The sequence below is a fragment of the Tamandua tetradactyla genome, chromosome 13 (genome assembly GCF_023851605.1).
Source record: "Tamandua tetradactyla isolate mTamTet1 chromosome 13, mTamTet1.pri, whole genome shotgun sequence".
Classification (NCBI taxonomy): Eukaryota; Metazoa; Chordata; class Mammalia; order Pilosa; family Myrmecophagidae; genus Tamandua; species Tamandua tetradactyla.
Genome location: NC_135339.1, coordinates 89756047 through 89781402, shown reverse-complemented (window position 1 = coordinate 89781402; position 25356 = coordinate 89756047). Strand labels below are relative to the sequence as shown.

The window sequence follows — 25356 nt, the reverse complement described above, 5'->3', positions numbered from 1 at the left end:
ACACTTTTGCTTGTTACGCTGGAGAGACGAGGTGCTACTGACATGTAGTGGGTAGAGACTAAGGGTACTGCTGAACATTCAGCACTGTGCAGCACAGCCCCTCACCATGGAGCATGATCTGGCACCGAAAGTCAACAGTGTGTCGTCAAGAATTCCTGGTCAAATGCAAATAAAATTCTTCCAACATGTATTGTTGTGCTCTAACATGATAACCAGTTAGCTATGGATGGCATAATTTATGAACCACTTGAGTTCTCATCAATTATGAAAAAGTGCCAAGACCATGCTGGTCTGAGATGCAGAGGGAAAGTACACAGGGTCCCCAGATTCCAGGGAGGTGCCTACAGTCATATATTGAATTCAGAGGGGATCATGGGGTTTTCTCCCTTCCTCCTCTTCACCAGAGCACCCACCCATGGGCCTGCAGTACCAACTCAGGAAGAACTCAGGACGTGGGAAGACTTCCTGCTCCTCTGTTGGCTGGATAGCTGGTCTACCAGAACCTGCATCGTCCAGGATCCTGCTCCTGCCTGTGTACTCTTATTTGGTGTGTGACTGTGAACAGTAACGTAACCTCTCTGAACCCCATTGCCTCCCCAAAACAGGAAGTGTGGTGTAGAACGTCAAGGTCTCCTTAAGACTGGCATTCCATGATGGACTGGCAGAGGGCCTGGACTTCAGACCCACCAATGCCACAGATGGTAGCCCCCAGCCTCACTGCTCCCGTGGAGCTTCCCAAGCCATGCCTGGAGGTCTCCGAACTGGGCCCTCAGACTCCCGGTGGCAGGTCACAGGGTCTGTCACCTGCTGGCTCACATCCATCCCTGCCTCTCTGGAGACTTCCCTCCAAACCCTGCAAACCCATGACTCCTCCCATCTGTTTTCTTCTCAAACACAAGGAAAACTAGAGAATGCTAACTCACAGACAACATACTTAACTATATTTTCTTGCTTTCAGTTTAGCCCTCAAGAAAGTTCTTCCATGTGCAATAAACAGCTGTGAATCTGCCAAATAAAAGTGAAGCCATTTTACCCCACTGGTATTCCCCGAGAGGAATTTTTGGCCACCTGCATCTTTTTAGCTACATTTAATAATTCAACTCAGGATGAATTTGCATGATTAACATAAAACCATATGATTTTATTTTCTTTCAGGATTTTAAGTACGGAAACAACCACCATTGTCTTCCTTTTTAGAAGTTGCGATCAAAACACAAAACTTGATTCTAGAGTGAATAATTTGTCTTTATAGACAAAAAGTATTTCCAAATACCACTTCCCACTGAATAAAGGAGAAAAGTTGCTTACACTGCCTTTGGAGATGCAGGGGAACCCGAGTTCTTTTTATGGCTGGTGTTAACCTCTTAGGAGCAGCCACACACCCCAAGTTTTATCCTTTACCATTAATTATCCCACAGCATCCTTATGGGCAAGCTTATACATAAATATATATATTTCAGTTCATCCACTTAGTGCACTTCACACTTATCTGCATGGGACACCTGTAATCTTTGTAAGTTTTTAAGAGCAAAGCGGCAATTCTCTTGGATTCCAATAATAGATTAATCATGTCATCCTTAAAAAATAGTAAAAACCCAAACCAAACAAGTTGCATTTGGCAAACCATCTGCCTTGAAAGTTTGTATGTGCGTATGAAACGATAATTTGCAAAGCAGAAGCAGCAGCCTCGTTGGGTTTCTTGATGAATGTAGTAAAAACAGGTTTGTCTAATGGGGAAACATGCATTACCATCAAAAGAAGAAAAAAAGTGTATCTCACATGGAAAAGCAAGCAGGCTTTAATATCTGAGAAACATTTCAAGCTGTGCCTGCTAGCAGTTCTCTGCCTGTCTGATTTTCCTTAACATAAAGGCTGACCTCACCTGTTTTGAAAATCATTAGGAACCACACAGCAGTAATTTTGGCTAAAAGTTTGTAGTGCCTGCGTTTGCATGTGTGTTTCTGTCCCACTGACACATCTTGTTGACGTTTCTTGTGTGCAGGAACCATGGTCAGTAAGGAAACCGGCAAATGCGTACTCACGACTTCGGAGAGCGAAGTGGAACCAGCTGCCTCTCTGGCCCTGGAGATGAAATACGCCCTGGATCCCAATCGGCAGATTAAAAAACGCAACAAAGCCCTGCAGGTGCGCTTTAAGGATATCTGCGAGGCGCAGAGCGAGCAGCGGGACCTCCAGCTGTCTGCGGGGCAGCTGGGCGAGAAGAGGGAGGCCAAGCCCGCCTCTCACAAAGCCGCGTACCGCAAGTACATGACGGTGCCCGCGCGGCGGTCCATCCCCAACGTGACCAGGAGCACCGGCGTGCAGACCTCCCCGGACCTCAAGAAGTGTTACCAGACCTTCCCTCTGGACCGCAAGAAAGGGCATCTCAAAAGCCTCCCCGCCGCGGATCCCTTCAAAAGTCAAAATAATGGGTTTCTAATCGACGCCAAAGAGGGAGGCGAGGCGAGACCCACGGATGCGGCTGCCCGGGTGCAGACCCCGCCGGCCGTGGGCTTCCACTCCAATGAGTACGTGGACGCGGCCGAGCGGCCCGCGGGGCTCAACTGCGCGGAGCTGTGCAAGAGCCCCGACGTGCACAGCTGCCGGGAGGGGCCTCTGCAGAACTCAACGCGGCCCCCTTCCATAGAGCCCGACCCCCAGCCCCACGGGAAAGCCAGGCCGGACAGAGGGACGCCGGAGACGGAGGAGCCGGGCCGGCCGGCCCACGCGAGGCTGTTTAAGACGGAGGTGGCGGCCGTGTATGCACCACTCCCCCGTGCAGAGGCCCCCGAGCCTGCCCTGTCCAACTCGGCGGCGGCCAGCGAGTGGGCCCTCTGGCTGGCAGGGACAGACGAGGAGCGGAGGAGGGGGGCGCAGCTGAACGGGCTCCAGGCCCAGGCAGGCCCCGCCCCGGCCTGCTCACCCCCGCGGCAGTGCCCGGCCCCTGAATGCCGCGAGAGGGCCGCGCAGGCTCCAGCCCCACCCGGGGGGGAAGGCCAGCCTGGCCACGTGGCCGTCGCGATGGGTGGAGAATGCCAACAAATCGTGCCTCAGCCGGAAGTGGGGGACCTGAAAGCACAGCTTCAGATGATGGAGAACCTGATCAGTTCAAGCCAGGAAACGATCAAAGTGCTCTTGGGGGTCATTCAGGAGCTGGAGAAAGGAGAGGCTCTCCGCGAAGGGTACGTATGCTCGCGCATGTCTTGACTTTCTCGCCCTCGGGGCCGTGTGCAGCCCTGAAGCCCCCAGGCATAACGAGACAGGATGGCTGTAGACACCCTACAGTCTCCGGATGCCGCAGGTGCCGGGGGCAATGGTTTCTCTTCATGCCATCCTCACCTTCAAGACAGGCTTGTTGGTTGGTGTTCACCTGCCTGGCCTTGAATTCAAAACGCGACCTATATTTTGAATGAATTGATAAATCTTCCCTTTTTATCTACTGAGACTAAAGGTTTATGATATTAATAAAATATACTAAGTATGCCAACCCAGACTCTGTAATCCAAATACAAAGCCATTTGCCTCTTAGAAATCGGATTATAGGAGGGAAGAGAACGAATTCAGATGGCATTTTGAAAAGGAAGCGCTGACTTGTTTATAACCGGAATAACTTCTGTCTTCAGGGCTGCACAGGGTTTTATGCGATAGACGGTATGGTTTTCTTTGTTTACGTGGAACTCAAATGAGCAGTACCCACCCCTCGCAGACTATGTCTTTGTTTGGTTAGGCCAATGACACCTCCTCCCATGGGTTGCCCGATGTCCCGGTGGGCTGTGGAAATGATGTCCTGGTCACGGCCAGTACTGCCTGGCATTGATGACAGCTGGCTTAACTTCATTTACCATCTTTTTGACGTTTAAATTGCACAGCAGCTTTAAAGATAGGACCTCATCGCTCAAGCTCCCTAGGAAGCCTGCAGGGGAATGGGTCATGCACTGGGTGGGTAGAGAATGCAGCCTGTGCTGCTCTGCCCCCTTGCTCCTCGAGGCAGTGCCCGTGGCTGGTAAGCCTTTGTCTGGGCATCTAGGACTTCTTTCCCACCGCACCTGGAGGCTGTCTGCATTCCCTTTAGCCCATATTCTGGAGGTTGGAGCTGAGACAGTATCCTATAGGCATGTGCGATTCGTGGGCTGCTAGGCCCCTGCTTAACTGAGCTGTCAGCCAGCATGAAGGTAAGCCAGCAGGTCCTGCCAGGGCCGCAGACCTCCCTGAGCTTGAGTTAGACTCAGGGTTTGCTTATTGCTAACAGCAGGCAAAGAAGTAGCCTTTTAAGTTGTGAGGCAGCAAGTGAGACTTAAGCCCTGGCTCAAGAAGCAAAGGGCCTGGTGGAGAGCCTGCCCTTGGCTTCGGGGTTCTCTGGCTTAACACTGGTGGTCCAGCTGCAGATAGAGCTAATCCCCAGTACCGCTGCGTCCTCTTTACATAGTACTGTTTGCAGGCTATGCCATTAAGCAGAGAGACACTGGCCAGGTGTCAAGTAATCTAGCAGTCGATTAGTAGGTAAGCTAACACCACAGAATGCTTCCTGAAGGACATGTTCAATTTTGGGTTTGCATTTCCATTTTCATCCCATTTCAACCATTTAAATTTGAGTGTGTATATATATAGATATATCCAAAAGCAGCACACTAGGGTGGGTATATAAGGAGTTTGTTGATCAGTTGATCACTTTCCCAAAGAAAAATGTGAAGCCCAAATGGGGACCCAGTCACTCACTTTGATCTAGCGGGCACTGCCTTAAGCCAGATAATGAAACAGAAAGACAGCGGCATCACTGGTTGAGAAATATAATTTACCAAAAAAGGTAAAATCAACTGTGTATACTGAATGGGTGCTTGCACAGAAACCCCCAAAGGCCAACACCCATGTTCACCCCAAGAAAGGACAGCCAGGAGGCTTATTCTATCAGAACTGGCAGGGCCCTCGTTTTCAGTAGGAATCTCTGAGCACCATCCTTACAGGAAGAGAGATGGGTCCAGGTGGTGTGTTGCCTTTGAAGCCTTGGCAAGGGCCACCCCTGTGGGTGCCCCCACCTCTTCACCTGTAAGCTAGAGATGGGCCACCTGTTCTTGCAGTGGGACTGAGGAGAGGGAAGACCTGAGACTGGCTAGCCCCTGGCAGGTGGCACGGGATGGCTGCAGAGGCACAAGTGTGGCACTCCTGGCCAGTGCAGACCACTCCGCCCCCACAAGCTGAGTCCAGCTGAGGAATGTGTCCCCCCCACACACACCCCCCCTCAGCACAGACTGTCCCAACCAGTCCCTGGAAGAACTCAGCTGCTCTGTCCAGTTTAGGAATGACTAACCACATGTGGCTACTTAAATCCAAATTCAAACTGAGGGAAATTATACTTGAAAATTCAGCACTAGCCACATTTCAGGTTTTCAGGAGCACATGTGGCTACTGCCACTGCCCAGGACAGCACAGACACAGGACATTTCCATCATTACAAAAAGTTCTTCACTCTGGTACCTCTAGTATAGCACAGTCCTAAATCCTGGATGACATCAAGGCAAAAGGATGATTTCATTTTGAAAACAAGCTTTCATTCAGTTGTCACCCACGAGAGACCACCTCTCCATAGATGGGCATGTCCATGCCCTGGTGAACCCCCACTTCTATTCCTAAGAGCCTTAATTTCCACCTCCTTCTCAGCCGTGTGGACTCAAAGAACAATGAATCAAGTGGCTTCAACTTCCAAGGCCACCTTTGAGGGTGCTGCCTTACTCAATACTCAGGGGCATTAATGTGGCCTGAAATCAAATTCCCTCCACTGGCTCCACATCTGAGTACAGAAGAGGGTGGCAGCCCTGGAGGGGGCAGGCAGGAGGCAAGCTCGTTCCCCATTCCCCTGCTGGCACCTGGGTCCAGCAGAACCCAGGTGAGGTGAGCAGCAGGTAGCAGCACAATAGCAGCGCTGGCTGATGTCCAGGTGTAACTCCTCCCCCCATGGCCTGTTCTAGCAGGCTCCCTAAATTCATGCAGCTTTAACTCTCTGCTCCTGAACTGCTGTGCACAGGCTCCAGGACAAGGAGATTAGAATGGGGATTTCACAGGGCTGTTCCCTTATGTACTCCGTCGGAAGTAGGAAATGAGTGGTTTTGTAAATAAGTGTTTTTGTGGCATGTAGAAAACTGAAAAACTCACTCTGGGTAAATTATTACAGCAAATGTAATGACCAAGTTAAAATGTCAGTAGCTTCTTCCTGGAACATATTGTAAAGCCCGTTAGCCGCTGGAGAAGGCCCAGAAGGTACGTAAGGAGAGCTCCTCTCCCCGATAAAGCCCGATAAAGGGCCCTGCTATATGGAATCTTACTGGCATGAAGAGGAGCCTTGGGGAGAGGGCTGTGTACTCCACAGAGTCATAACCTTTGAAGTAAAATGATAAAACTTTCACCCAACATTCTGCATCTCATTCCAGGCTCGAGCCAGGCCTGGCAAGAGTGGTGACCTGTGTTTGTTTAAGATGTTAGGATAGAGCTAGGGAAGCCACTCCTTCTCTAACTTGGCCAGAGTCCATGGGGCAATTCATGCTTCTTGAAACCTACTGAATGTGTAACCTTTGTAAAGAGGACTTCTTCTCGCCAGTGAGTCTGCATTTGTCAGGCAAGCTCTACCCAGCTCTTACTCCATCTGTCAGAATTTCTGTGGCTCTGGCCAGGGACCACTTCCAGTATCTTCCAGATTATTTTCCATAAGAGACTCTTTAATTAATCTCATTTGTTTGTGTAGATTTCTGAAAGGCCTCCGCAGGAATGCTTTCAGCTTAGGGCGAGTCACTTAATCTCAGTGGGTTTGTTTTGTCTTCTATCGAATGGGCATGGTACAATATTCAAGAGAGTGTCTATAAGCTCCGAGGACATTCTGGGATATAGTAGGCCCTGAATAAAGGGCATCCCTTAACTGAGCATTTCAGAAGGAGGCATTCCTTATGTAAGTAGATGTGCATAAAGGACCCAAAGTCATGCCTTTTAGTCCCCTGTAAAACACTTGGGCAATTCATGAAAAGTGCCCGCTTTATATGGTGTGCATGGTCTTTGGTCCCTCCACTTGCCAAAATGCCAAGAGTTATCCTGCATATTTCAGAGCTTTGGGAAGTATTCATGTCTCTTCCCAGGAAGGTCAGGGTCATGCAGCCTACCTCATCAAGCCACTGATGTAGTCATTGAAGACCGAGAACTGGGCAGATGGGCATGAATCGAAACCCCAAGAAATTCTTGTGATGGGCATGATCCTCAGTGCGGCCACGGGATCCCTGGGCTGGAAATCCCTCTGACTCACAGGTCAGGCTTGTGAGGGGATATCGTGCTCGCCAGTGACTGTGCCTCGAAGTGGAGACAGCTCTGCTGGCTCCTGAGATGTGCATGCCACGTGTTTATTGTGTGATCTGTCCACTGGTTGGCAGCAGCCTAAGGATGCTGTGCTACTTGGAGAAGAGCTGAAGATGTGAGAGGTCCTGCCAGTGGCCTGGAGACATGAGGCCAGGATCTGGCACTGGCCGGAGGGCAATAGGCTCTAGCACTCAGGTGTCCCCGAGCATCTGCTCGCTGTTACCTGCAGGGTTGGAGGGATGCCATGTATGTGGTGGGGGGGGGGGGCCCTCAGGGCAGGGGGGATGCTGGCTGCAGGGTCTAGGCCACTCCAGGTCTTTAAACACGGGCCATAGGCAGAGCTGAAATCCTGACGCTTCAGTGGCTTCATGGGTTGTACCGAATTGGAGCAAATGTGAGAATGTGGCTTAAAAGAAGAAAATGCTACACAGCAAACCAACCAAAGGCATCTAAGAGCCTATAGCAGGGCTCACAGCTAGTCCTTCACCCCCTCCCCGGGGCATCACTGTCAGCTCCTCAGCCTCAGAGAGGACACGGTGTTTCTCAACAGCATCATGGTCCGGCCACGCTAAGTCCAGGGCACAGCATGGTGGAGAGAAGAAAGGCGAGCCCGAGAGACACCCCCTGAGTTCAGGGGATCTTTCAGGGTGGCACAGTGGCTTTGAGACCTGGGACCTACCCCAGGCTGGTACCCAACACCTTTCCCTTAGGATCATTCCAAACGAGGGACCCCCACAGTGACAGGGAGCAGAGGCAGATACATGCTTAAGAGGTCAGGACTCAGCTCACAGGGATCTGTTCATTGCAGGGTATCAGGGTCAGTTTCCTATATGACAGAGCCCAGCAAACTTTTTCTGTAAAAGGCCAAATAATAAATACTTTAGGTTTTGCAGGCCACACACAGGCTCTGTCTCAGCAGTTCAACTCTGCCGCTGTTTTGCAAGAACAGCCATGGGCAATGTGTAAATGAGTGCGGCGGTGTCCCAATAAACTTAATTTACAAAACCAGGTGGAGCCCAGATTTCAGCTGCACAGGCCCTGGTTGACTGACCCCTGCTATCCTGCCTCATAAATATAGCGACCCCATTTACTCATTTTCTTTCATTACTGAAAATAAGGGCAGAATATGGGTCCAGGGAAGTCCAGGATGTATGCCTGCCAAAGGCCCAGGGGTTCTAAGCGAAGGCTTCTGCCAAGCATCACCTCAGTGGTGAGCACCAGGCGGCGCAGGGACATGAGCCACGCCAATTCAGGCCGAGCCTCTAAGGTGTCCACAGGGCGCTGGTGTGCAGTTCATTTAAGCTCATGTCCAGTGACCCACTGGCCTACACAACCTTTGGGGTCCAACTTTGGAATGAGATGTGTGTGTGTGCACACAAGATTATATATATATAATAAGATATATCTTATTAATATATACATGGCAGCATTGCTTGAAAACCTGAAAACAGTCTCACCTGGCTACCAGCAGGAAGAACAGGTCATCTCAGAACACACCATGTGATGACTTGCTTTAACCTAGATATCTGGTGCTAGCAGTATAGAAACGATATACTTGTTTCATCTATATCTGCACACTGACGAATCAGAGTTGGGTGCTTCTCAGAAAGACGGGTCAGAGGATGAGAAATCTCTCTCAGTTTACTCTTATCACCCATGCCCAAACAGAATAAAAACTGCATCACGTTTATGGAGGGTACATAAGAGGACAATTTATGTCGCAGAGCAGAAAGAGCCAGCATGGACGCCTGTGCACCCCGGCAGCCATGCTGCAGCGAGGAAGCACGAAGGTCTCGACAGTGGATTCAACCTTAACTAACTTTCCCAGATTCCCAACCGCAGGAGCCGAGGGGAAAGCAGGGCAACAGGCGATCCCATGTCAGTTTGGCAGCGCATCCTGCAGACAGATGAATGGGTCGCTCTTGCCGACATTTACCCTCTTAATTGAGACCAGTCTTGTGCCTGGTTAGCTGGGAATGGCCAAATGTCCAGGAGGGGAAGTGGGTGGCATGGAGGCAGTCTCTCTGTTGCCTCTGGCCTCCCGCGAACGACCCTTGGGGTTCTTCCCTGGAAGGCTGTGTGGGGCCTTTGCAGGCATCTGGCACACATGGCCCAGAAAGCAGGGGATAAGAGGAGCAGGGAGAAAAGAGGGCTTGGCAGCCAGATCAGAAGCAGCAAGGTTCTCCTCCCTGCCAGGCGTGCTCTGGTCCTTGAGCACTCCCTGTTTGAACGGGATGAAAATGTCAGCACTTCATTTTCTAACGTTCCTGAAAAAGTCAGTTGTGGTGTCTCTCTCTCCACATGCAAGTAACCCAAAACATTTAAGGCATTCCAGTTCAGCAGCTGAGCTCTGCCTCCTGTGCACCGCATCCTTCCATGAGAATGAGAATTAGGCAGGGAAGAGAGTAGTCTCAATGGCTCTGCCGGTGGCCGGTCCTCAGTGGGAGCACGGCCCCACCCCGCCCCTATTGTGACCTGGGAGAGGCTATTGGCCTCTCTGCACCTCAGCTTCCTCCTCTGTAAGAAAGAACTAAGAACATCTGCCTCATGGGCTTTTATGGGAAATTAAATGAAATACAGAAGGAGCAGTATCTCAGCTACTCCCCAGACTGTTTGCACTCAATAAAAATTACCTCCTGCAAAGTAACTTTGTTACCGGGTAGCAACCTTCCAAGTGCTAAAATTCCAGGAAGAAAAATGAAAAACAGCTGACCACCTGCAGAGAGATGTTCCTGGTTTATTACATAGGTGGTTTATTTCTGGGGTTTAGGAGGGGTTGAGGGTTAAGGAATGCAGACATCCAGCATTGTACTTGTTCTCAGAGCAAAGTGCAGGACATGTGCACCTGGTGTGATGGATGTGGCAGGTGACAACAGAGGACAGGAAATTTAAGTTCAAGTCCTATCTCATCCTCACCCAGCCTTGAGCTACATATTCCCATATGAAAGTAAGAAGGTCCAAGTGAAAGGATGTACCTCAAAGGCTCCTCTCTGCTGTAAGAACAAATTCCACAGTTCCACAGAGATGTCCTGGAACATGACAATTCCACCATTACCTTAAAAAATACATAAAAGTTTAGAGGGAAAAAACACATGAATCCTCTCTATCAATCTCCATCAAAAAAATGTATATACTGACCCTCATATCTTCTTTTTCCCTCTGGACACTTTCTCATTTCTTCGTCTCTACCACAGCTACATATACTGGAACCTTTGTCCTCCAGGGTGCCAGTCATTTGAGTAGTTTTCAGAGAATCTACTTTTTGTCTTTTTACGTTGCAGCTAATGGCATTTATATATTTGAGATAAAACATTCAAGTCCGAAAGTCCAAGTATAAGTTACCATGTTTTATGACTCTGAAATGGGAGCACACATTTTATTCATTCTAGCATTTAGTTCATTTAATTCAGAGGCTGGTGGTGAGCCTTTCTGTAGCTTCTATGTATATAGAATTAATTATATATGTATATAGAATGTAATTTTGTAAACATGGTTTTAAAATTCTTAAAAAAGAATAAGGCTTTCCATCGTTAATATGAAAAGTAAATCAAAATATGTTTGTAAGACTAGAAAACGCATTTCAAATTCTTGCTTTGGGCTCCATGTAGGTATCACACATACTTGAAAATGTAATTTAAGTAATCTTCCTGTGTGGAATGCCAAAAGAGATTTCAAATACCTCCCGAGCCTTTTAAGTTGGTAGGTGAATAAAAGTCTCCCCACTAAGCCACTAGGCAATTCAGACAGCCCATTTGCAGATAAAATTGAGCAATCCAAGGCATGACATGGACATTTATGGAATTTATGGATCTGTGTCCCAGAACTCAGATTTTCTTTAAAAGGATGAAATGCAAGTTCTCATTTTCAAACATATATATATATATTTTATATCCCATACAATTTTTGCTAAGCTAGGCAAAATTATGTGAACTCCCTTTCCCGTTCGATCTGTGGGAGAGTTCAGTGCTGGTGAGGCCTCTGGGCACAGCATCAACAGAACTCACCTATTCTGAGCCCCTCCAATATGCCAGCTATATCCTGCCCTTGTTCCCCAAAATCACACTGCGGAGGTAGGAATCGTCACCATGAGGAAATGAACACTCGGATATGCTAAGGAAGAACTCCCGGGTCAGGAGGCTGGTGAGGAGTGGCCTAGCCATAATTCACATCTGAGATCCTCCATACCCGTCCTCTCCCTCCCCTGACAATGGAAAATGTGGTATGATCGCACAGGATTACAGAACAGAATTTCCTGCTGCCAATCTGGGTTCTCTTTCAATTTGATGGGGCCCGAGGCAGGGGTGGGCTACAGCTAATCTGGGTTCTGAAGAAAGCCTACCTCCAAAACTGGGCAGAATAGAGGTCATCACTCCAAGGGATCCCAAGAATAAAAGATCTCTTAAATGACTGGTAGTCATTAAGAAGAATCCATTCTGTAAGGTGGTTTCAGAAAAGCAAAACCATTGATAATTGTCTTGTAAGTACCAGGTCCCAGGTCCCAGAAATCAATCTGTGAGCACAGGCTGCTGGGCCTCAGGGTCTTCACGCCCACCTGCACCAAGAGCGGCTCCCTCAAAGGCACGGCCAAACTCAGGTGAAAAACAATCTGATGGGCAAAAATTTAAATAGGTAGAGAAATAAACCTTACATGCATTTTCACGGCCAAATTGGTAAAGGGCTTTTGAGAGAATTGAGTTCAGAGGAAAAGATGATCTAAAACTGGACATGTTTTCACCAAAAAAGGAATACAAGTTTTTCTATAGCTCTCTGATTGGTTACAGCACTAAGCTCTCTTTCCAGATAAAAGTCTCGTAATTGGACATCAAGAGTTTTACAAATGATCATACCGAAATTTAAAGATTTCACACTTCAGCTAAAAAGAGCTCTGAAGCATTTATTTAACAAATAAATGCAAGACCAGTCTTCTGAAACAAAGCACAAAAGCTTCAAGAAGAATAAGTTCTGATTTAAAATTGTTAACTAAGCCAGTATAAAGAAACACATCAAAAATGATAAATAAAAGATAAAAGTCTCTATGGATATTTACCATAAGAACCACTGGGAAATGCTAACTATTATTGCTTTCAAATTTAAAACTCTGTAAATTATACTATATGTGATAATACTAGAGCTGGAAAAAAACTGGCAGCCCAGAAGGAAAATCTCTTTTAATACCGTATGCTCACAGTTGTATTTTCATTCTAGTTTGGTTGCCGGTGCCACCAAAATTCATTTTCATTAATTTTCAATAAATTAGAGCTTAGGCTTTATCTCTCCTCTAGGATAACCAGTTAATCAACTCAGCCTCAGCTCATCCCTGAAAAGTTGTTTTCCTGGTTGCCTCCAAGGCAAGTGATGTCTTTGCATCACGATTATCACCATTTGCAACTTTGTACCTCCTTGATTTCACGAATGTATGAAAGAAAATGAAACTAAAGCTTTAACCCTTTATAACCAGGCAGACCACAGACAAGATAGTTACTTTCCTCATTTTTATATATTATGATTTGTCACATTATAAACGTATGATCAAAGAACACTAAAGGGAAAGAAAAAGGATACTGCCATAATACATAATAATAGGGTTTCTTGCTTGTATTTGTCTCTGACCAAACCTGCATATATTTTTAAAAATAATAATAATGTCTAGACAACAATAATATATTCCATTTTGTTCACCACACATGGCTCTGTGTAAAGCAAAGCAAAGTAGAAGGTGGGACAGAGTGTTAGGGAGGGGCCAGACAACAGGGACACCATGCTGCAGTGAGACAGACAGAGGGGTCACCACATGACAGCTGTGGGGTGCAGGGGACAAGACCCGACATGGGTTTGAATCTTTACATTAGCTGCAGATGCTATGTGACCAAGCACCCTTATTATTTTACTTTATAATTTTCTTTGTCATGAAAACAAGCAACAGAAGCTTCCCTGCTAGGCAGAGCCTCGCCAGGATTACAGTGTCACCACATTTGGAGAGCTGTGAGGCCAATAAAACGTAATTTGTCAACACCATCTAAAGAAAGCGAGAGTCTCTTGGGGTGTTTCTCATTGGAACCGGTTAACCAGGACTGCTTCTGGAATAAAGACTGGAGCCTGGATGAGATATAGACTACGCCACTGATTTCAATAACTGCGTGTGAGAAATAGAAGATGACTGACCTTATATACTTTTGGGGAAATTTAAAACGGGATCATGTTACCACTTTACAGACAGATGTTCTCCCCTGATCAAGCTAGGAACATCACAGAACTGATAGCCCTAGTTTCCTTTTCAGAAACAAAATGGTGTTTACCAGTTAACCCACCATGATATTCCTGCAGATTTTTCATTCTTTCTTCAAAAAAAAAAATATGTATTTAGCACCCACTAAATATGTCAGACCACCAGGTGGGCACTGAAAATTCATCAGGGAACAAAAAGACAAGAAAAGTTGTCAGAAAACAACTTTTCTTTGCCCTCGAGGTACTTATATTCTAATAGAGGGAGACAGACAAAAAGTTAAATAACTAAGTACAATTTATGGCATATCCCATGGTGATAAATGTCGTGAAAAAGGGTCAAAGCAGGGAAGAAAGGCAGCACGGGGCAGTAAACGTTCCATCAGTCCTGAAAGAAAGGCACATTTATGATGCACGGATTAAACTCTGCTCGGTGGAAAGCAAGAAACTAACTAGCATGGAGGAGAATGAAGACATGTTCGCGGCCCCAAGATGCTCTCAATCAAATGGGAGGAAGGCACCTAATGAGCGTGACAATCCACTAGGATTTGGAATGATCTGTAGGGGAGGCCCAAAGAGGGTGCAGAGGAATTTGCAGGCGAACATGCTGAGATCTGCCTAGGGGGGATCAGAGAAGCTGGGCCAGGACCCAAAGATGTTGCTTTGAATAAGCATTAGGCACAGCCACACAAAAGGAGTATCACTTTTCAAATTGAGACAGCCCTCCTTCCTTAAAATACAAGCAATTCCTTCATCCGAGGACAGTATGTCCTCTAGAGTTTAAGCATCTGTATTTTTTTTATCATTCAAGCAAATGCTGCTCTAGCAAAGTGCCATGCACAGACCTGACACTCAGCAAACACTCAATGAATCATGAACATGCAAGCACAGGACGCTATTTAGTTAGTTAGCTAATTTAAGGTCCATAATTAGAACATGTAGTAGAAATAAACAGGATTATTGAAAAGCATCTGAGGTATAAAATAACATGGAGGTGGCATGTAGGGGGCTGATTCTTCCAGGGTTAACATTTCATTCCTGGCTCTGGGGGAATAGGGCATGTACAATTTTTGAGAACTTCATCCTACTGCTGAAAAATTTAAGTAAGATGAAGACACATGGAAAGATGATGCAGCTCAACTTATGAATGGGTTATTCTCTTAAAAAATCATTTCTCAGTAATGTGTTCAGACTTGCCAACAGGCCAGATTTATCCATGGTATTGGGGTCCCCAGGCTAGCCCTCAAAAGCCCTTTAAGCAGTATTGCGCCTCAGCTAAAGTGTTATAAAAGCTCACCATCATATTCTTACAAGGATACACCTTCTGAGGTCTAACATGGAACTACATTTCTCTTCCTTAGTGGAGTCGACCATAGTCAACTAGCATCTCAATGATACAAGGAGTATTTGGGGCATACACATTCATATTCATGGAAGTTGCATGATTGTGTGTGGAAAAGAACTGGTGTTTGATATACTTCAACTCAATGAGAGCCCTTTCTTCAAAAAAGAAGTCCTAGATGAATAGGGGGGAGAATCGTCAATGCCATTGGCCTAACCATGTGACCCTGTATCTACAGACAAAAGGACAGAAGAATAGAGAAACCAGTTATGTCATTTCTAATCATTGTTGTTCACAATTCTCTAGACATACATGATTTTAGTGATTGTACTAATACAACCAACATCTGTTACATCATATTCAAGGTACTAGGCAGAAACAGGAGATGTGAGTTGTCTAGAAATGTGTTTAAATGCCAGGAAATAGCTGCTACATTTCACTGGAAAAGAGATCAAACCAACTCTTAGAGATCTGCTCAGAGTTACTTTCCCAAATAATTTTTTAATTTGCTCTTTCATTCCATCATTCATGCTTGCATGAACCTTTATTGCTGCCTTTTCTGTGACTGGTGTGCCAGATGTTGGCTGGCCAAGCAAAGATAAATACAAAGTGGACCATGTCAACACTGATGGGTGCTCTGGAGAGGGAAGTGGGCAGGGGAGCGTCATTGAGAGCCTGCCAAATGGACCTCAAGAGCAGATGATATGACTCTACAGAATACCGAAGATACCAGCCAAGGTGGCTGTGTAGGCTTCAAAATGTTCACCCCACTTAGATACCCCAAAGAAATGGGAAAGCAAGGATGCCACAGAGCTTTGCAGAAGTTGGGGGTCAGTGTTACTCTGTGGCTTCAAAACACAATCTCACTTTTTAGCACCACTAACTTGTTTGGCCTCCAAGAGGTCTGCACTGCTCACCTAATAGAGGCTAACAGGTGGGCTCGCCAGCTGCCAGGGAAACGGAACTGGTTACACCATCTCTAGGGAAAAGCCAGGACTGTGGATTTATTTATTGACTAATGGTGATCTTGGAGTTTGGTAGGAAAACTGACTTCATATTGGTTTGAGTAACTTGACTTAGATGATCCCTGAACCCTGGCACATAAAAAGTCATGTGCTTAAAACAGATATAATTGAGTTTCCCTGAATAAATGGGGAAAGCATTGTATTTAAATTCAGTTTCACTACTGAAGAGCTGCTATATGAAATCACCATTCTTCTAGGGCATAATATGGCAAATTGCCAGTGAAGACTCTTAGAAACAGGGACAAGCCACTGCTGGGAGTGTCCTTAAAACATAGGAGGGCACTGGAAACAGCTGACTTTGACTACTTTTTGAAATTTAATTTCTCCCACCAATAGTGGTGATATCATTTTATGCTTCAAATTAATATCACTTTGAGACTATTAAGGGAAAGAGCCCTTTAAGATGCTGACATAAATGATGGCTTAGTTATCAAGAAAGGACAGCTGGAGCACAAACCTGGGCTTAGATGAGGAAGAGAAAACATTTTTGGCACCGGGTAAGGAAGCTGAAAGAACAAGAGAGATCAAAATTAAGAGAATAAATTAAACAACTGCATAAAATTATCATTGAGAGCAGAGACTGAGCCTTTTTTCATTTTTGCAGCAACCACCAATTCTAGCAGAGTGTGCTGTGCAGCCCTGGGACGCAGCTGCTGGGTTAATTCACTCTGACAATCCCAATACCCTATGTAGCTCGTGTTCTGAAGCCCACACTTAACAGGTCACACCTGGATCTTAGCATTATCCAAAATGCCACTCCCTCACATGCTGGACACTCTGAGACTGCTGAAAATTAGCACGCCATTTAAAAGAGCAGCAAATTAGCAACTGGGTCACTGGCTTTCCCTGGCATGGCGACAAAGCAGAGCTTCAGGGGAGCAGCCCAAGCTCCGTGCACAGACACGCGTGTGATACAGCGGAGGAGAGGATGTTCTTTTGAATCTACCACTGAGACTCGACACATCCATATGTGCTGTCCACAGTCACCCAGGAAAGTGAAAGGAGATTTGTCTCTTCTGTTGATAATTTATGACCTTATGGAGACAATAGGATTGAAGAACTGTGTCTGGGAGTGAACCCATAGAAGGATTTAAAAAGTGTTTACATATACTAAAGCAGGACAATAGAAACAGCCATTCAAGTGAATACAATACTCCAACAGCAGTAATTAATATTAGATACCATAAAATCAATTTCCATTTGCCACCCTTTCTTCTCTGAGATACTTATAACTTTGTCGGCCTTTGCTTCTGATACCAGGCACAGTAAGAGACTTTTCCCCCCTTTCCTGACCTTTTAACCAAACAATTAATGTCTTTTAATTTTTTGACTCCACGTTGTCCGTCTTCAAGGTCTCAAAGTCTCTGAGCAGCTTAAATATGTGGCAGAGAAGAAAGCTTTGGGTGACCTTTCTGTGACATTCTCAGCAGCCTCTCCTGCCCTGTGGGGCTGTGCTATCTTAGATCTCCCTGGGGGGCCCTGATGGAAAAGCAGATGCCATGTGTCACCCCCATCCACCCTGCCTCCCAGGACGTGGCGTGCAGTGCTGAGGCTAAAGTGGGCGTCCTTTCTTCTTCCTTTATCAATTATAAAATTCTGCCCAAGCTCTGCCAAGGCTTGCTAATGTTGTTGTTTTTTTAATTCTACTCCTACATGCCTCTTTTTCTAATGATTCTCAGTAGGAATAATTGAAGACTTGTAGATCTAAATTGTTGATTTTTTTTATCATCATATGAAAGTACATTTGTATGTTCTGGAATTTTAACATCAACTGAAGACTTGGAGCAGATTACTGTAAAAGGATAAGGTAGCTAGAAACCCTGATGCACTGCAGGCTGAGTTAACCTTGAGGCTTCCAGGACACGACAGAGAAGGTATAGGTGTTTTCTTTGAATCTGGGTGCTCCAACTACACTTCCATAAACCACACCAATTTTACTTTCTTTTTTGCATGGAGCAAGGTCTTGTGAAAATATCTCATTCAATTCAAAGTAGAGCTGCAAAGGATTCAAAAACTGGACACTGAAATGTCAGTGTACAACTAGCTTCTCCAGCTCGCCCTGCTTTAACAGGCCCTGAATGACTTCTACACACGTCACAGGTTTCACGTTCACATCCCTAATAATGTCTAACTCGTGTCTAGCCTCCTTCAACTTTCAGTGAAACATGAAAGTTTCACTGAAACTTTCATGTCCAAACAGCATCAAGCAAGGCCGCTGGGTTAGAGGAGGCTTAGAGCCCCCCCGACTCAGAACTGCATCCTGGATGACCAGGGTCTAAGAAAAAGCCCTGGAAAGACGACACCCTGGGCTCCTGACGCTGTCCTTTGTGCTGAATTCCATGCTGTTTTTCAAAGCTTTGAAAGACCAGCAAACACTGACCAAGGACGACTAACTATAATAATAGAATAATAGAAATATAATAATAGGATAAGTGCCACAGACAAAAATGCACTAATAAATCACATGTAAAATGAGCATGCTTGTCATTAGGGCCCAGAGGGGCTCGTATTAACAGAAAAGTGGAGCCTAGAGCTTTTTACAATCTATACTTCTTACTATCTTATGTGCACTCAGTTGGAACTCGCTGTTATTATCAACTTCAATATGAAAACCCAAGAATGACTGTATTTATTAAGTTAAATCAATACTTACTGGACCCCAAGAATGTATCAGGTATCATGTCAGACATGTGGGATTATAAACCTATATATAAGGTATGCACTCCTCAAAAAGTAAGAGGGAGAGAGCTTTATAAATGTAGCAACTAATTTGGAAGACTTAAAATTTGTAATTTCCTTTATCGAGACATTGTTTCTCCACGACTTTTACCCCACTAACCTAAACTCTCTCTTTCCTAAACGTCTAATCCACAAAAAATCTCGACTTTAACTGTTGCTGAAGAAGGAGTACCTACTCCACTTATCCAGAGTTTCTGGACTGCTGTTCGTCATGATAAGGGCAGTCTAGAAAAATAATCATTCCAAGCATTTGTTTTATGACTTGTTTCAAAGCTGAGGAGGGAAAAATAGGGAAATTTCATAACTGCACATCTGTGTTCTGTGACCTGTAGAAAGAGCTTCTCTGCTTCATCTGTATTTGGATAACACACTCACTCAGATGCTCCAGAGCTATTATTAATGCGACCTAAAGAGTATCAGGGAAGGCAAGTCCTACATCTTAGAAGCTCCAAGGACAATTAGATGGATTATAAAAAACAATAAGAACAATGGGCTACCCACACAGTTAAGCCTTTGACTCAGTATACCATCATACTTTATATTAGCAGGAATACCCAGATTGACAACTGCAGGAGGCAACCTATGACCTAAGGTCAACACTTGAAATTTTGCCCACAAATTAATCTCTCACTGACCTATATTTTCTATAAAGCATACGTATGGATGCCAAACATTGGATTCCTTTAAACAAAACCTTAGAAACCTACTCAAGAGTCTTCCCAAGAAAAGTTCATTGCAATGAGGCCCTGGATCTGTTTCCCAGACATGATGGAGATATGATGGACCACCAGTTTTTCTTCTAAATTAGCTAAAAAGGAGTGATCAGAGAGAGATTTCCAAGATGACATATTTGTTTCTTATCAGCAGATGTCAACCAAACCATGGCACATTTTAAGTTTGCATGAATTAGAACGTGTTGGAAATAAAAGAAGCAAAAGAAAGGAAATAGAATGAAAGTGCTGTTGTGGGAGGAGAGGAATGGGAATAAAAGTCAAGAGAAAGTATTTTCTATGCCATTTTTTTTTCTACCACCTACAAGGAAAACACTATACTGGCTTCCCATTAAATCAAAATAATGTCCAAATAGCTCCCAGTCTTACGTGATCTGACCTGACCTCCCTCTTCTCCCATTTTTCTCACGCATTTCTTGCTACATGAGCCTTTTTTTCTGTTCTGCAGACATGCCAACATCATTCCCCTTGAAGGATGTTCACACATATTGGCCCTTTTGTTTGGAACACTCAACCCTTAATCTTTGGACAAATAACTTGCCTTTTGATTACTATTCATGTGTCACCTCCTGAGAGGAAAAGCCAAAGTCACCCCTTCACAATAGTTCCATGACACTTAGCAATATAAAAACTTGTCTCACGATTCATTCATTCATTCATTCATGTGTGGCTCATCTGCCTCTTTCAATTTACTCTGTGTTCCCTGAGGACAGGGTCCCTATCTTATTCACAGAAGTCTCTCAAGTACTCAGAATAATGCCTACACTTAGTAGACACTTAATAACTATTCGTTTACTGACTCTAAGAAGGAAAAACTCTGCTTTTATAAGATGACGAGAATAGAGTCTTCACAGCAATTGCTGAAAAGCATCAATGTCTAACTGAAGAACTCCAAGATATTGGAGAGAGTCCTAATGTACATTTAGATACTGAAGCCTCTGATCTCTCATTGCTGGATTCACTGACTGTCCCAACCCACTAGTCATTCTTAGTTCGGAACATCAATCCCAAGGTACGAGCAGAACAACATGGGTCATCAGAAGCCTGGAGTCAGAGAATAATGACATCCTGGACCTGCTTTGTTGCTGTATCTCCTCTGCAAAATAAGGATATCATCATTGGTTTGAGGACTCAGGGATAAAATGTAAGTGAGACACTTGGAAAATCTAAGATACTGGCTAGCGAGGCAGTGTTGGTGTTGCAGAGGCTCCACGGGGATCTGTCCAGCGTCCTGAACAGCAAGGTTCTCCATGCTTGAAATTCACACTTTCCTCAGAGCCCAAAAACATGTGTCCCTCAGATAAGTATAAAGAAATGCCCCTTTCTTTTAAGAGCCTGAACTTCAGATTCGACTAGCACACACAGAAGATTATTACGTTCTGTCTCTTCCATCTGAGGGGTTTTCATGCACTGCTCAATGCCATAGTAGAGCAGCGCCTCATCTGCAACCTGGCCCAAGAACTAGACAACACACTCCACATCTAGCATGTCAGCTGGAGCACTTCGCTATGCCAAATGCCCTCAACCAGAAATCAGGTGAGGACAAGCTCTAGAAGAATAATCTGGCAGGAGAAAAGTGTCTGTATACTCTCTGGCATGGAGAGACAAAGAAGGTGTAAGCCAAGGTCATGAAGGGGAGGAAACTTGGAATAGGGTCATCAAATCAGGAGCCAGGTGGGAAGGTTCAGGAGGAATGTCCTGGAGCATGTCATCAAGAGGAAAGAGCAAAGAAAGCAAAAAGACCAGACCTGAAGAAAAGGGGAAGGTGTCGTGTGTTGATGGTTCATTCTGCCCCTCCTGACAAAGCCAAGGGAAGAATGAAATGTGGGTGTCCAAAGCTGCCCAGATATGGGAAGCAATGGGGGACAAATGTCAACACAAATGCAGCCATTCTGTGATTCCAATTGTTGTTCAAACCTAAGGAATCACAGACAATGCTTGGCAACAACTGTGGAGCAAAATATAGCCACTTGATTAATAAATAGGCTGCACAGAACTCAGGTCGAGTCTGAGTTTAGCAAAGCCAACTGAGACCATCATGCATGGAGTAGAAAATCCTTTTGTCAAATGTTTATGTGATGCAAAATATAATCAGGAGCGCAAAAAAAGTTATTTTCAATTTAAAATCTATGGTGCACATAAGAGAAGTTGACATAGCGAAGGTGATAAAAAATATTGACTATCAATGTTGACGGAAAACCTTATGTGCACAGTATTACGATGCTGAGTGACTATAAATGTAAATTTGGCCCCAAAGAGTTTATAAGCCAATTCGGATAGAAGCTTTTCCCCTGCCACAGATTTAACAGATTCTGGTTATCATGTTTGGCTCTGGGTACAAATAATATGCAAAAAATATGCAAAAAAAATACACCTGCTTGTTAGAGAAAGACAGGAAGAGGCCAAATTGATAGAAGGAGCGCTGTTTGATCATTCCCAAACAAGTTCCTTGAAGTAGCTAGGCTGAGAGATCTTCAGGACAATGCAGACGGAAAATCCTCATCATCAAACCTTGACATTCAAATAAACGTACATGATATACTCCAAAAAATACCCTAACATTATTTTTATAACCCCCCCCCACACACACACAATACTCCTTATCTCAGAGGGCTGACCAAACTCACTAGAAAATATAGCCAGAGAGAGTAAATCAGAAGACCCCGCCACTGCAATATGATACTGCACCACAGAGGTCGGGGAACTTTTCTTCTAAAAGGCCAGAGTCAATATTTTGGGATTTGTAGGCCCACAAAAGGCAAAGTCAAGGCTATTGTGTAGGAACTTAGAATTTTCACAATTTTTTTTTAATTGATAAAATTCTGAACATTCTTTCTGGACCCTGAAATTTGAATTTCATATACCTTCCATGTGTCACGAAATACTCATTTTCTTTTGCTTTTCTTCAGCCATTTAAAACTGTAAAAGCCGGTCTTAGCTTGCTGTTCAAAAAACAAGAGACGGGCGGGCTTTAACCTGTGGGCCGAAGCTTATAGACCCCCGTCCTAGCTGGCTAGGAGGTGGCAGGGCCCAAACAAGCCATGGAGTCAGCCTGCCCATGGTTGGTTTTTCCTCAAAAGTTCTTGGAAGCACCGTAAATATAAAGCTGCAATGAAATATCCCCCAATTCCCTCTGCTCATAACAAAATCAGGTTATTGACTTCGCCCAGTAGCTTATGTTCACAATTCTAAATTCAACTGAAATATCATCTTAGCCGTAGACGTTGCGTTGGTTGTGGACAGTGAGGGCCGAGGCAGGAGCAAAATGGGAACAACACGTGAGTCAGTTTCCATCAGCATGACCAGGAAGGGCAGTGGGAAAGCGTCTGCTTTGAGGCGTCTGCTCTGTAAAGGCCAGTGACCACCGGCCACCGCTTGTAATGCTTTCCTGTTCTTATCTTGTAGGCTTTCATATCGGACTGGGCAAGACACAGCTAATTGTGACACGTGCAGAAACAGTGCATGTATTATCTATAGGTATGTTCTCCTCTTCCCACTGTTTTATTATGAGTGACAAATGATGTTTACCCACGAATGCAAGAAGAGGTGGGGACATGCTGGGAGGCTGACACGGACCAAAAAGTAAAGGGCCTCACTTGACCGTATTTCGTAACTCTCTCTAAGTACCAGAACCCAGGTATATGATCGTGGGATGAGGCAGGGCTTGAACCCATTTATCTTGCAAATACAACCTCGTGTTTTCAGGAACTGGTTATAAGTTTGATGGCCTGCTTCCTCACAACTGATAGCCAGGAGCTGTCTGTGTGTTCTGGAAAGGCTATGAAGTACAAGCCCTTCAGATGGCATAGATCAAAGCTTTGGAACCGTACTGTATGTACGTTCACACCAAATATATAAGTTATTTCCAGGGAACTCAGGAAGATCGGGCACACATATCCTTCAGGACAGAATTCCCAGCCTAGAGATTCTACATGTTTTTTTAATGTGAGGTTTGTTCATATTACAGCCATCAACAAGATGCCAGAATCCAGCAGAAACACTGTAATACCAAAACTATGTCAGGTCTTAAGCAGTAACTTAGGATTTTAAGATACGGTTACAACCTTCAGAGTGGTTACCAATTTTTTCTTCTTTCTGCAAGAATGTAATTTTTATGCAAACAAAAAATGAAAGCATAAGAGGTATTATGAACTAGCTCATTGTTTTAAAAAGTAAGTCTAAAGAATAATTTTAGTTGCTCTAGCAGGTTATTCAAAAACCAATTATAGATGTATATTTGCACATCTAAAAGGTGTAAAGAATCCACCCCTCCCCCAGAACACCCCTGGGTTCTGGCAGCAAAAGCTGCCAGAATGCAAACTACAAGAAATGGAACAGCTTTTAAAAAGGGAGATTTAATAAGTTTCAAGTTTACAGTTCTAAGGCCATGAACATGTCCAAATTAAGGCAAGGCTATAAGAGTGTCCAAAACAAGGCATCCAGGAAAAGGTATCTTGCTTCAAGAAGGCCAGTGATATTCGGGGTTTCTCTCTCAGCTGGAAAGGCACATGGCGACATCTGCTAGCTTTCTCTCCAAAAATCTCCAGTGGCTTCTCCAGGGCTCTGTCCATTCTTTTGGCTCTGTTGGGTCTGGTGGCTTTCAAGCTTTTTCCAAAATGGTTCCCTCTGAAAGGGCTCCAGTAAGCAACCCCACTTTTAATGGGTGGAGACACATCTCCACGGAAACCATAAAAAAGATTCCCCCCCCCATGAGGATTCAACAATATGGCTTTTCTGGGGTACACGACAGATTCAAACCAGCATAAAAAGGTCTTCATGTTACCATTTTTTGCGCCAAGAAGGCAGAGATGGTGAGGGGAGCCAAGCACATAGCACAGAGCAAAGAGCTTGAGGTCACATAGTCTTGGACCCACCAGATTCCTCTTCTGAGGGAAAGCACAGCTGCAGCCCTCCAGCAGCAGTCACAGCCCAGTATCCCAGACAGGGTCCCGGGTTTTTAAAAGCAGCCTTGGGTCACCTGCAGAACCTGTCAGCAGTAAGCAGAAGCAGTGCCGAGGCAGAGATAAGCACAGAGTGCCACGTTAGCACATGCCTCACTGCACAGGGTCTCAAGTGACTTTGCTCCCCAAGGGACACTTAACAGTGTTTGGAGTCATTTCTGGTTGTCCCATATGGGGATGATGCTATTGGCAGCTCATGCCCAAGGGCCAAATTTGCTACTTCACATCCTGCAGTGTCCAATGCTGACCCTCACAACAAGGAATTACCCAGCCTAAAATGTCAGTATCACCAAGGCTGAGAAAGCCTGCCAGACTGCAGCTAGCACCAGCCCAAGGTCTTATAAAGTCACGGGCACAGGGCCCTCCTGGCAGGAGCCATGACCTCTGCAGCAGCCTCTGTGCCACGCCATTGGATTGTTCTTTGCTACTGCCCATGAGGACGGGGGGGAAATCATCACAATTTCTTTTGTCTTTGCAAGTGTTTTCTTCAAGAACTTCTCCAAGTTAAACTCAGTGATGGCAACTTCTCAGAGAAGCTTGCTAACTAGGAATCGTTTTGCTGCCGCCGGCGTGTGGATGAGAAGGGATGCAAGTGAGGCACAGTGACCCTTCCCTGACATCAGTCAATTGGAAAAAGAAGTGGAGAAAGGAGAATGGCTGGCACCTCCACTGTTCTTTCTTTGGAAGCAAAAGTTCATCCCGTCTTTTAACACGACAAACTAGAAGCAGGCAGAGATCTCCAGAGAAAGTTCAGAGAAAGAGTGAGTTTGTTCAGCCTAAGCCTATAAAACAATCTGTGGGAGACTGAAAAAAGAATTATTAGCACCTTGTCCAACTTAACCAAAGTAATTAAAATAAACTTAGCTCAAGTTCCCAAGTAACTTCCATAAAAAAGTGATATGAAAGGAGATTTAGCTTGTCTGTGAAGGGCAGGAATTCATCTTGAGCAGTTACTATTTAGAATTGGCCCACCAGCATTTCATAGGACTTCCCACATGCCAGCC

At 45.1% G+C, this 25356-nt stretch overlaps 2 protein-coding genes across 2 annotated transcripts in view; one reads left to right on the top strand and one right to left on the bottom strand.

Moving 5' to 3' along the window:
* The window catches only part of DOCK1 (dedicator of cytokinesis 1), a 564538-nt gene that overhangs the window by 292978 nt on the left and 246204 nt on the right, over positions 1 to 25356 (bottom strand). The window lies entirely within an intron of this gene.
* The window catches only part of INSYN2A (inhibitory synaptic factor 2A), a 39148-nt gene continuing 15448 nt past the window's right edge, over positions 1657 to 25356 (top strand). Inside the window, exons 1-2 of the mRNA XM_077126401.1 lie at positions 1657 to 3182; positions 22797 to 22868. Coding sequence (XP_076982516.1) covers positions 2008 to 3182; positions 22797 to 22868 — 1247 coding nt within the window. The 5' untranslated portion in view covers positions 1657 to 2007. The remainder of the gene's footprint in view (positions 3183 to 22796; positions 22869 to 25356) is intronic.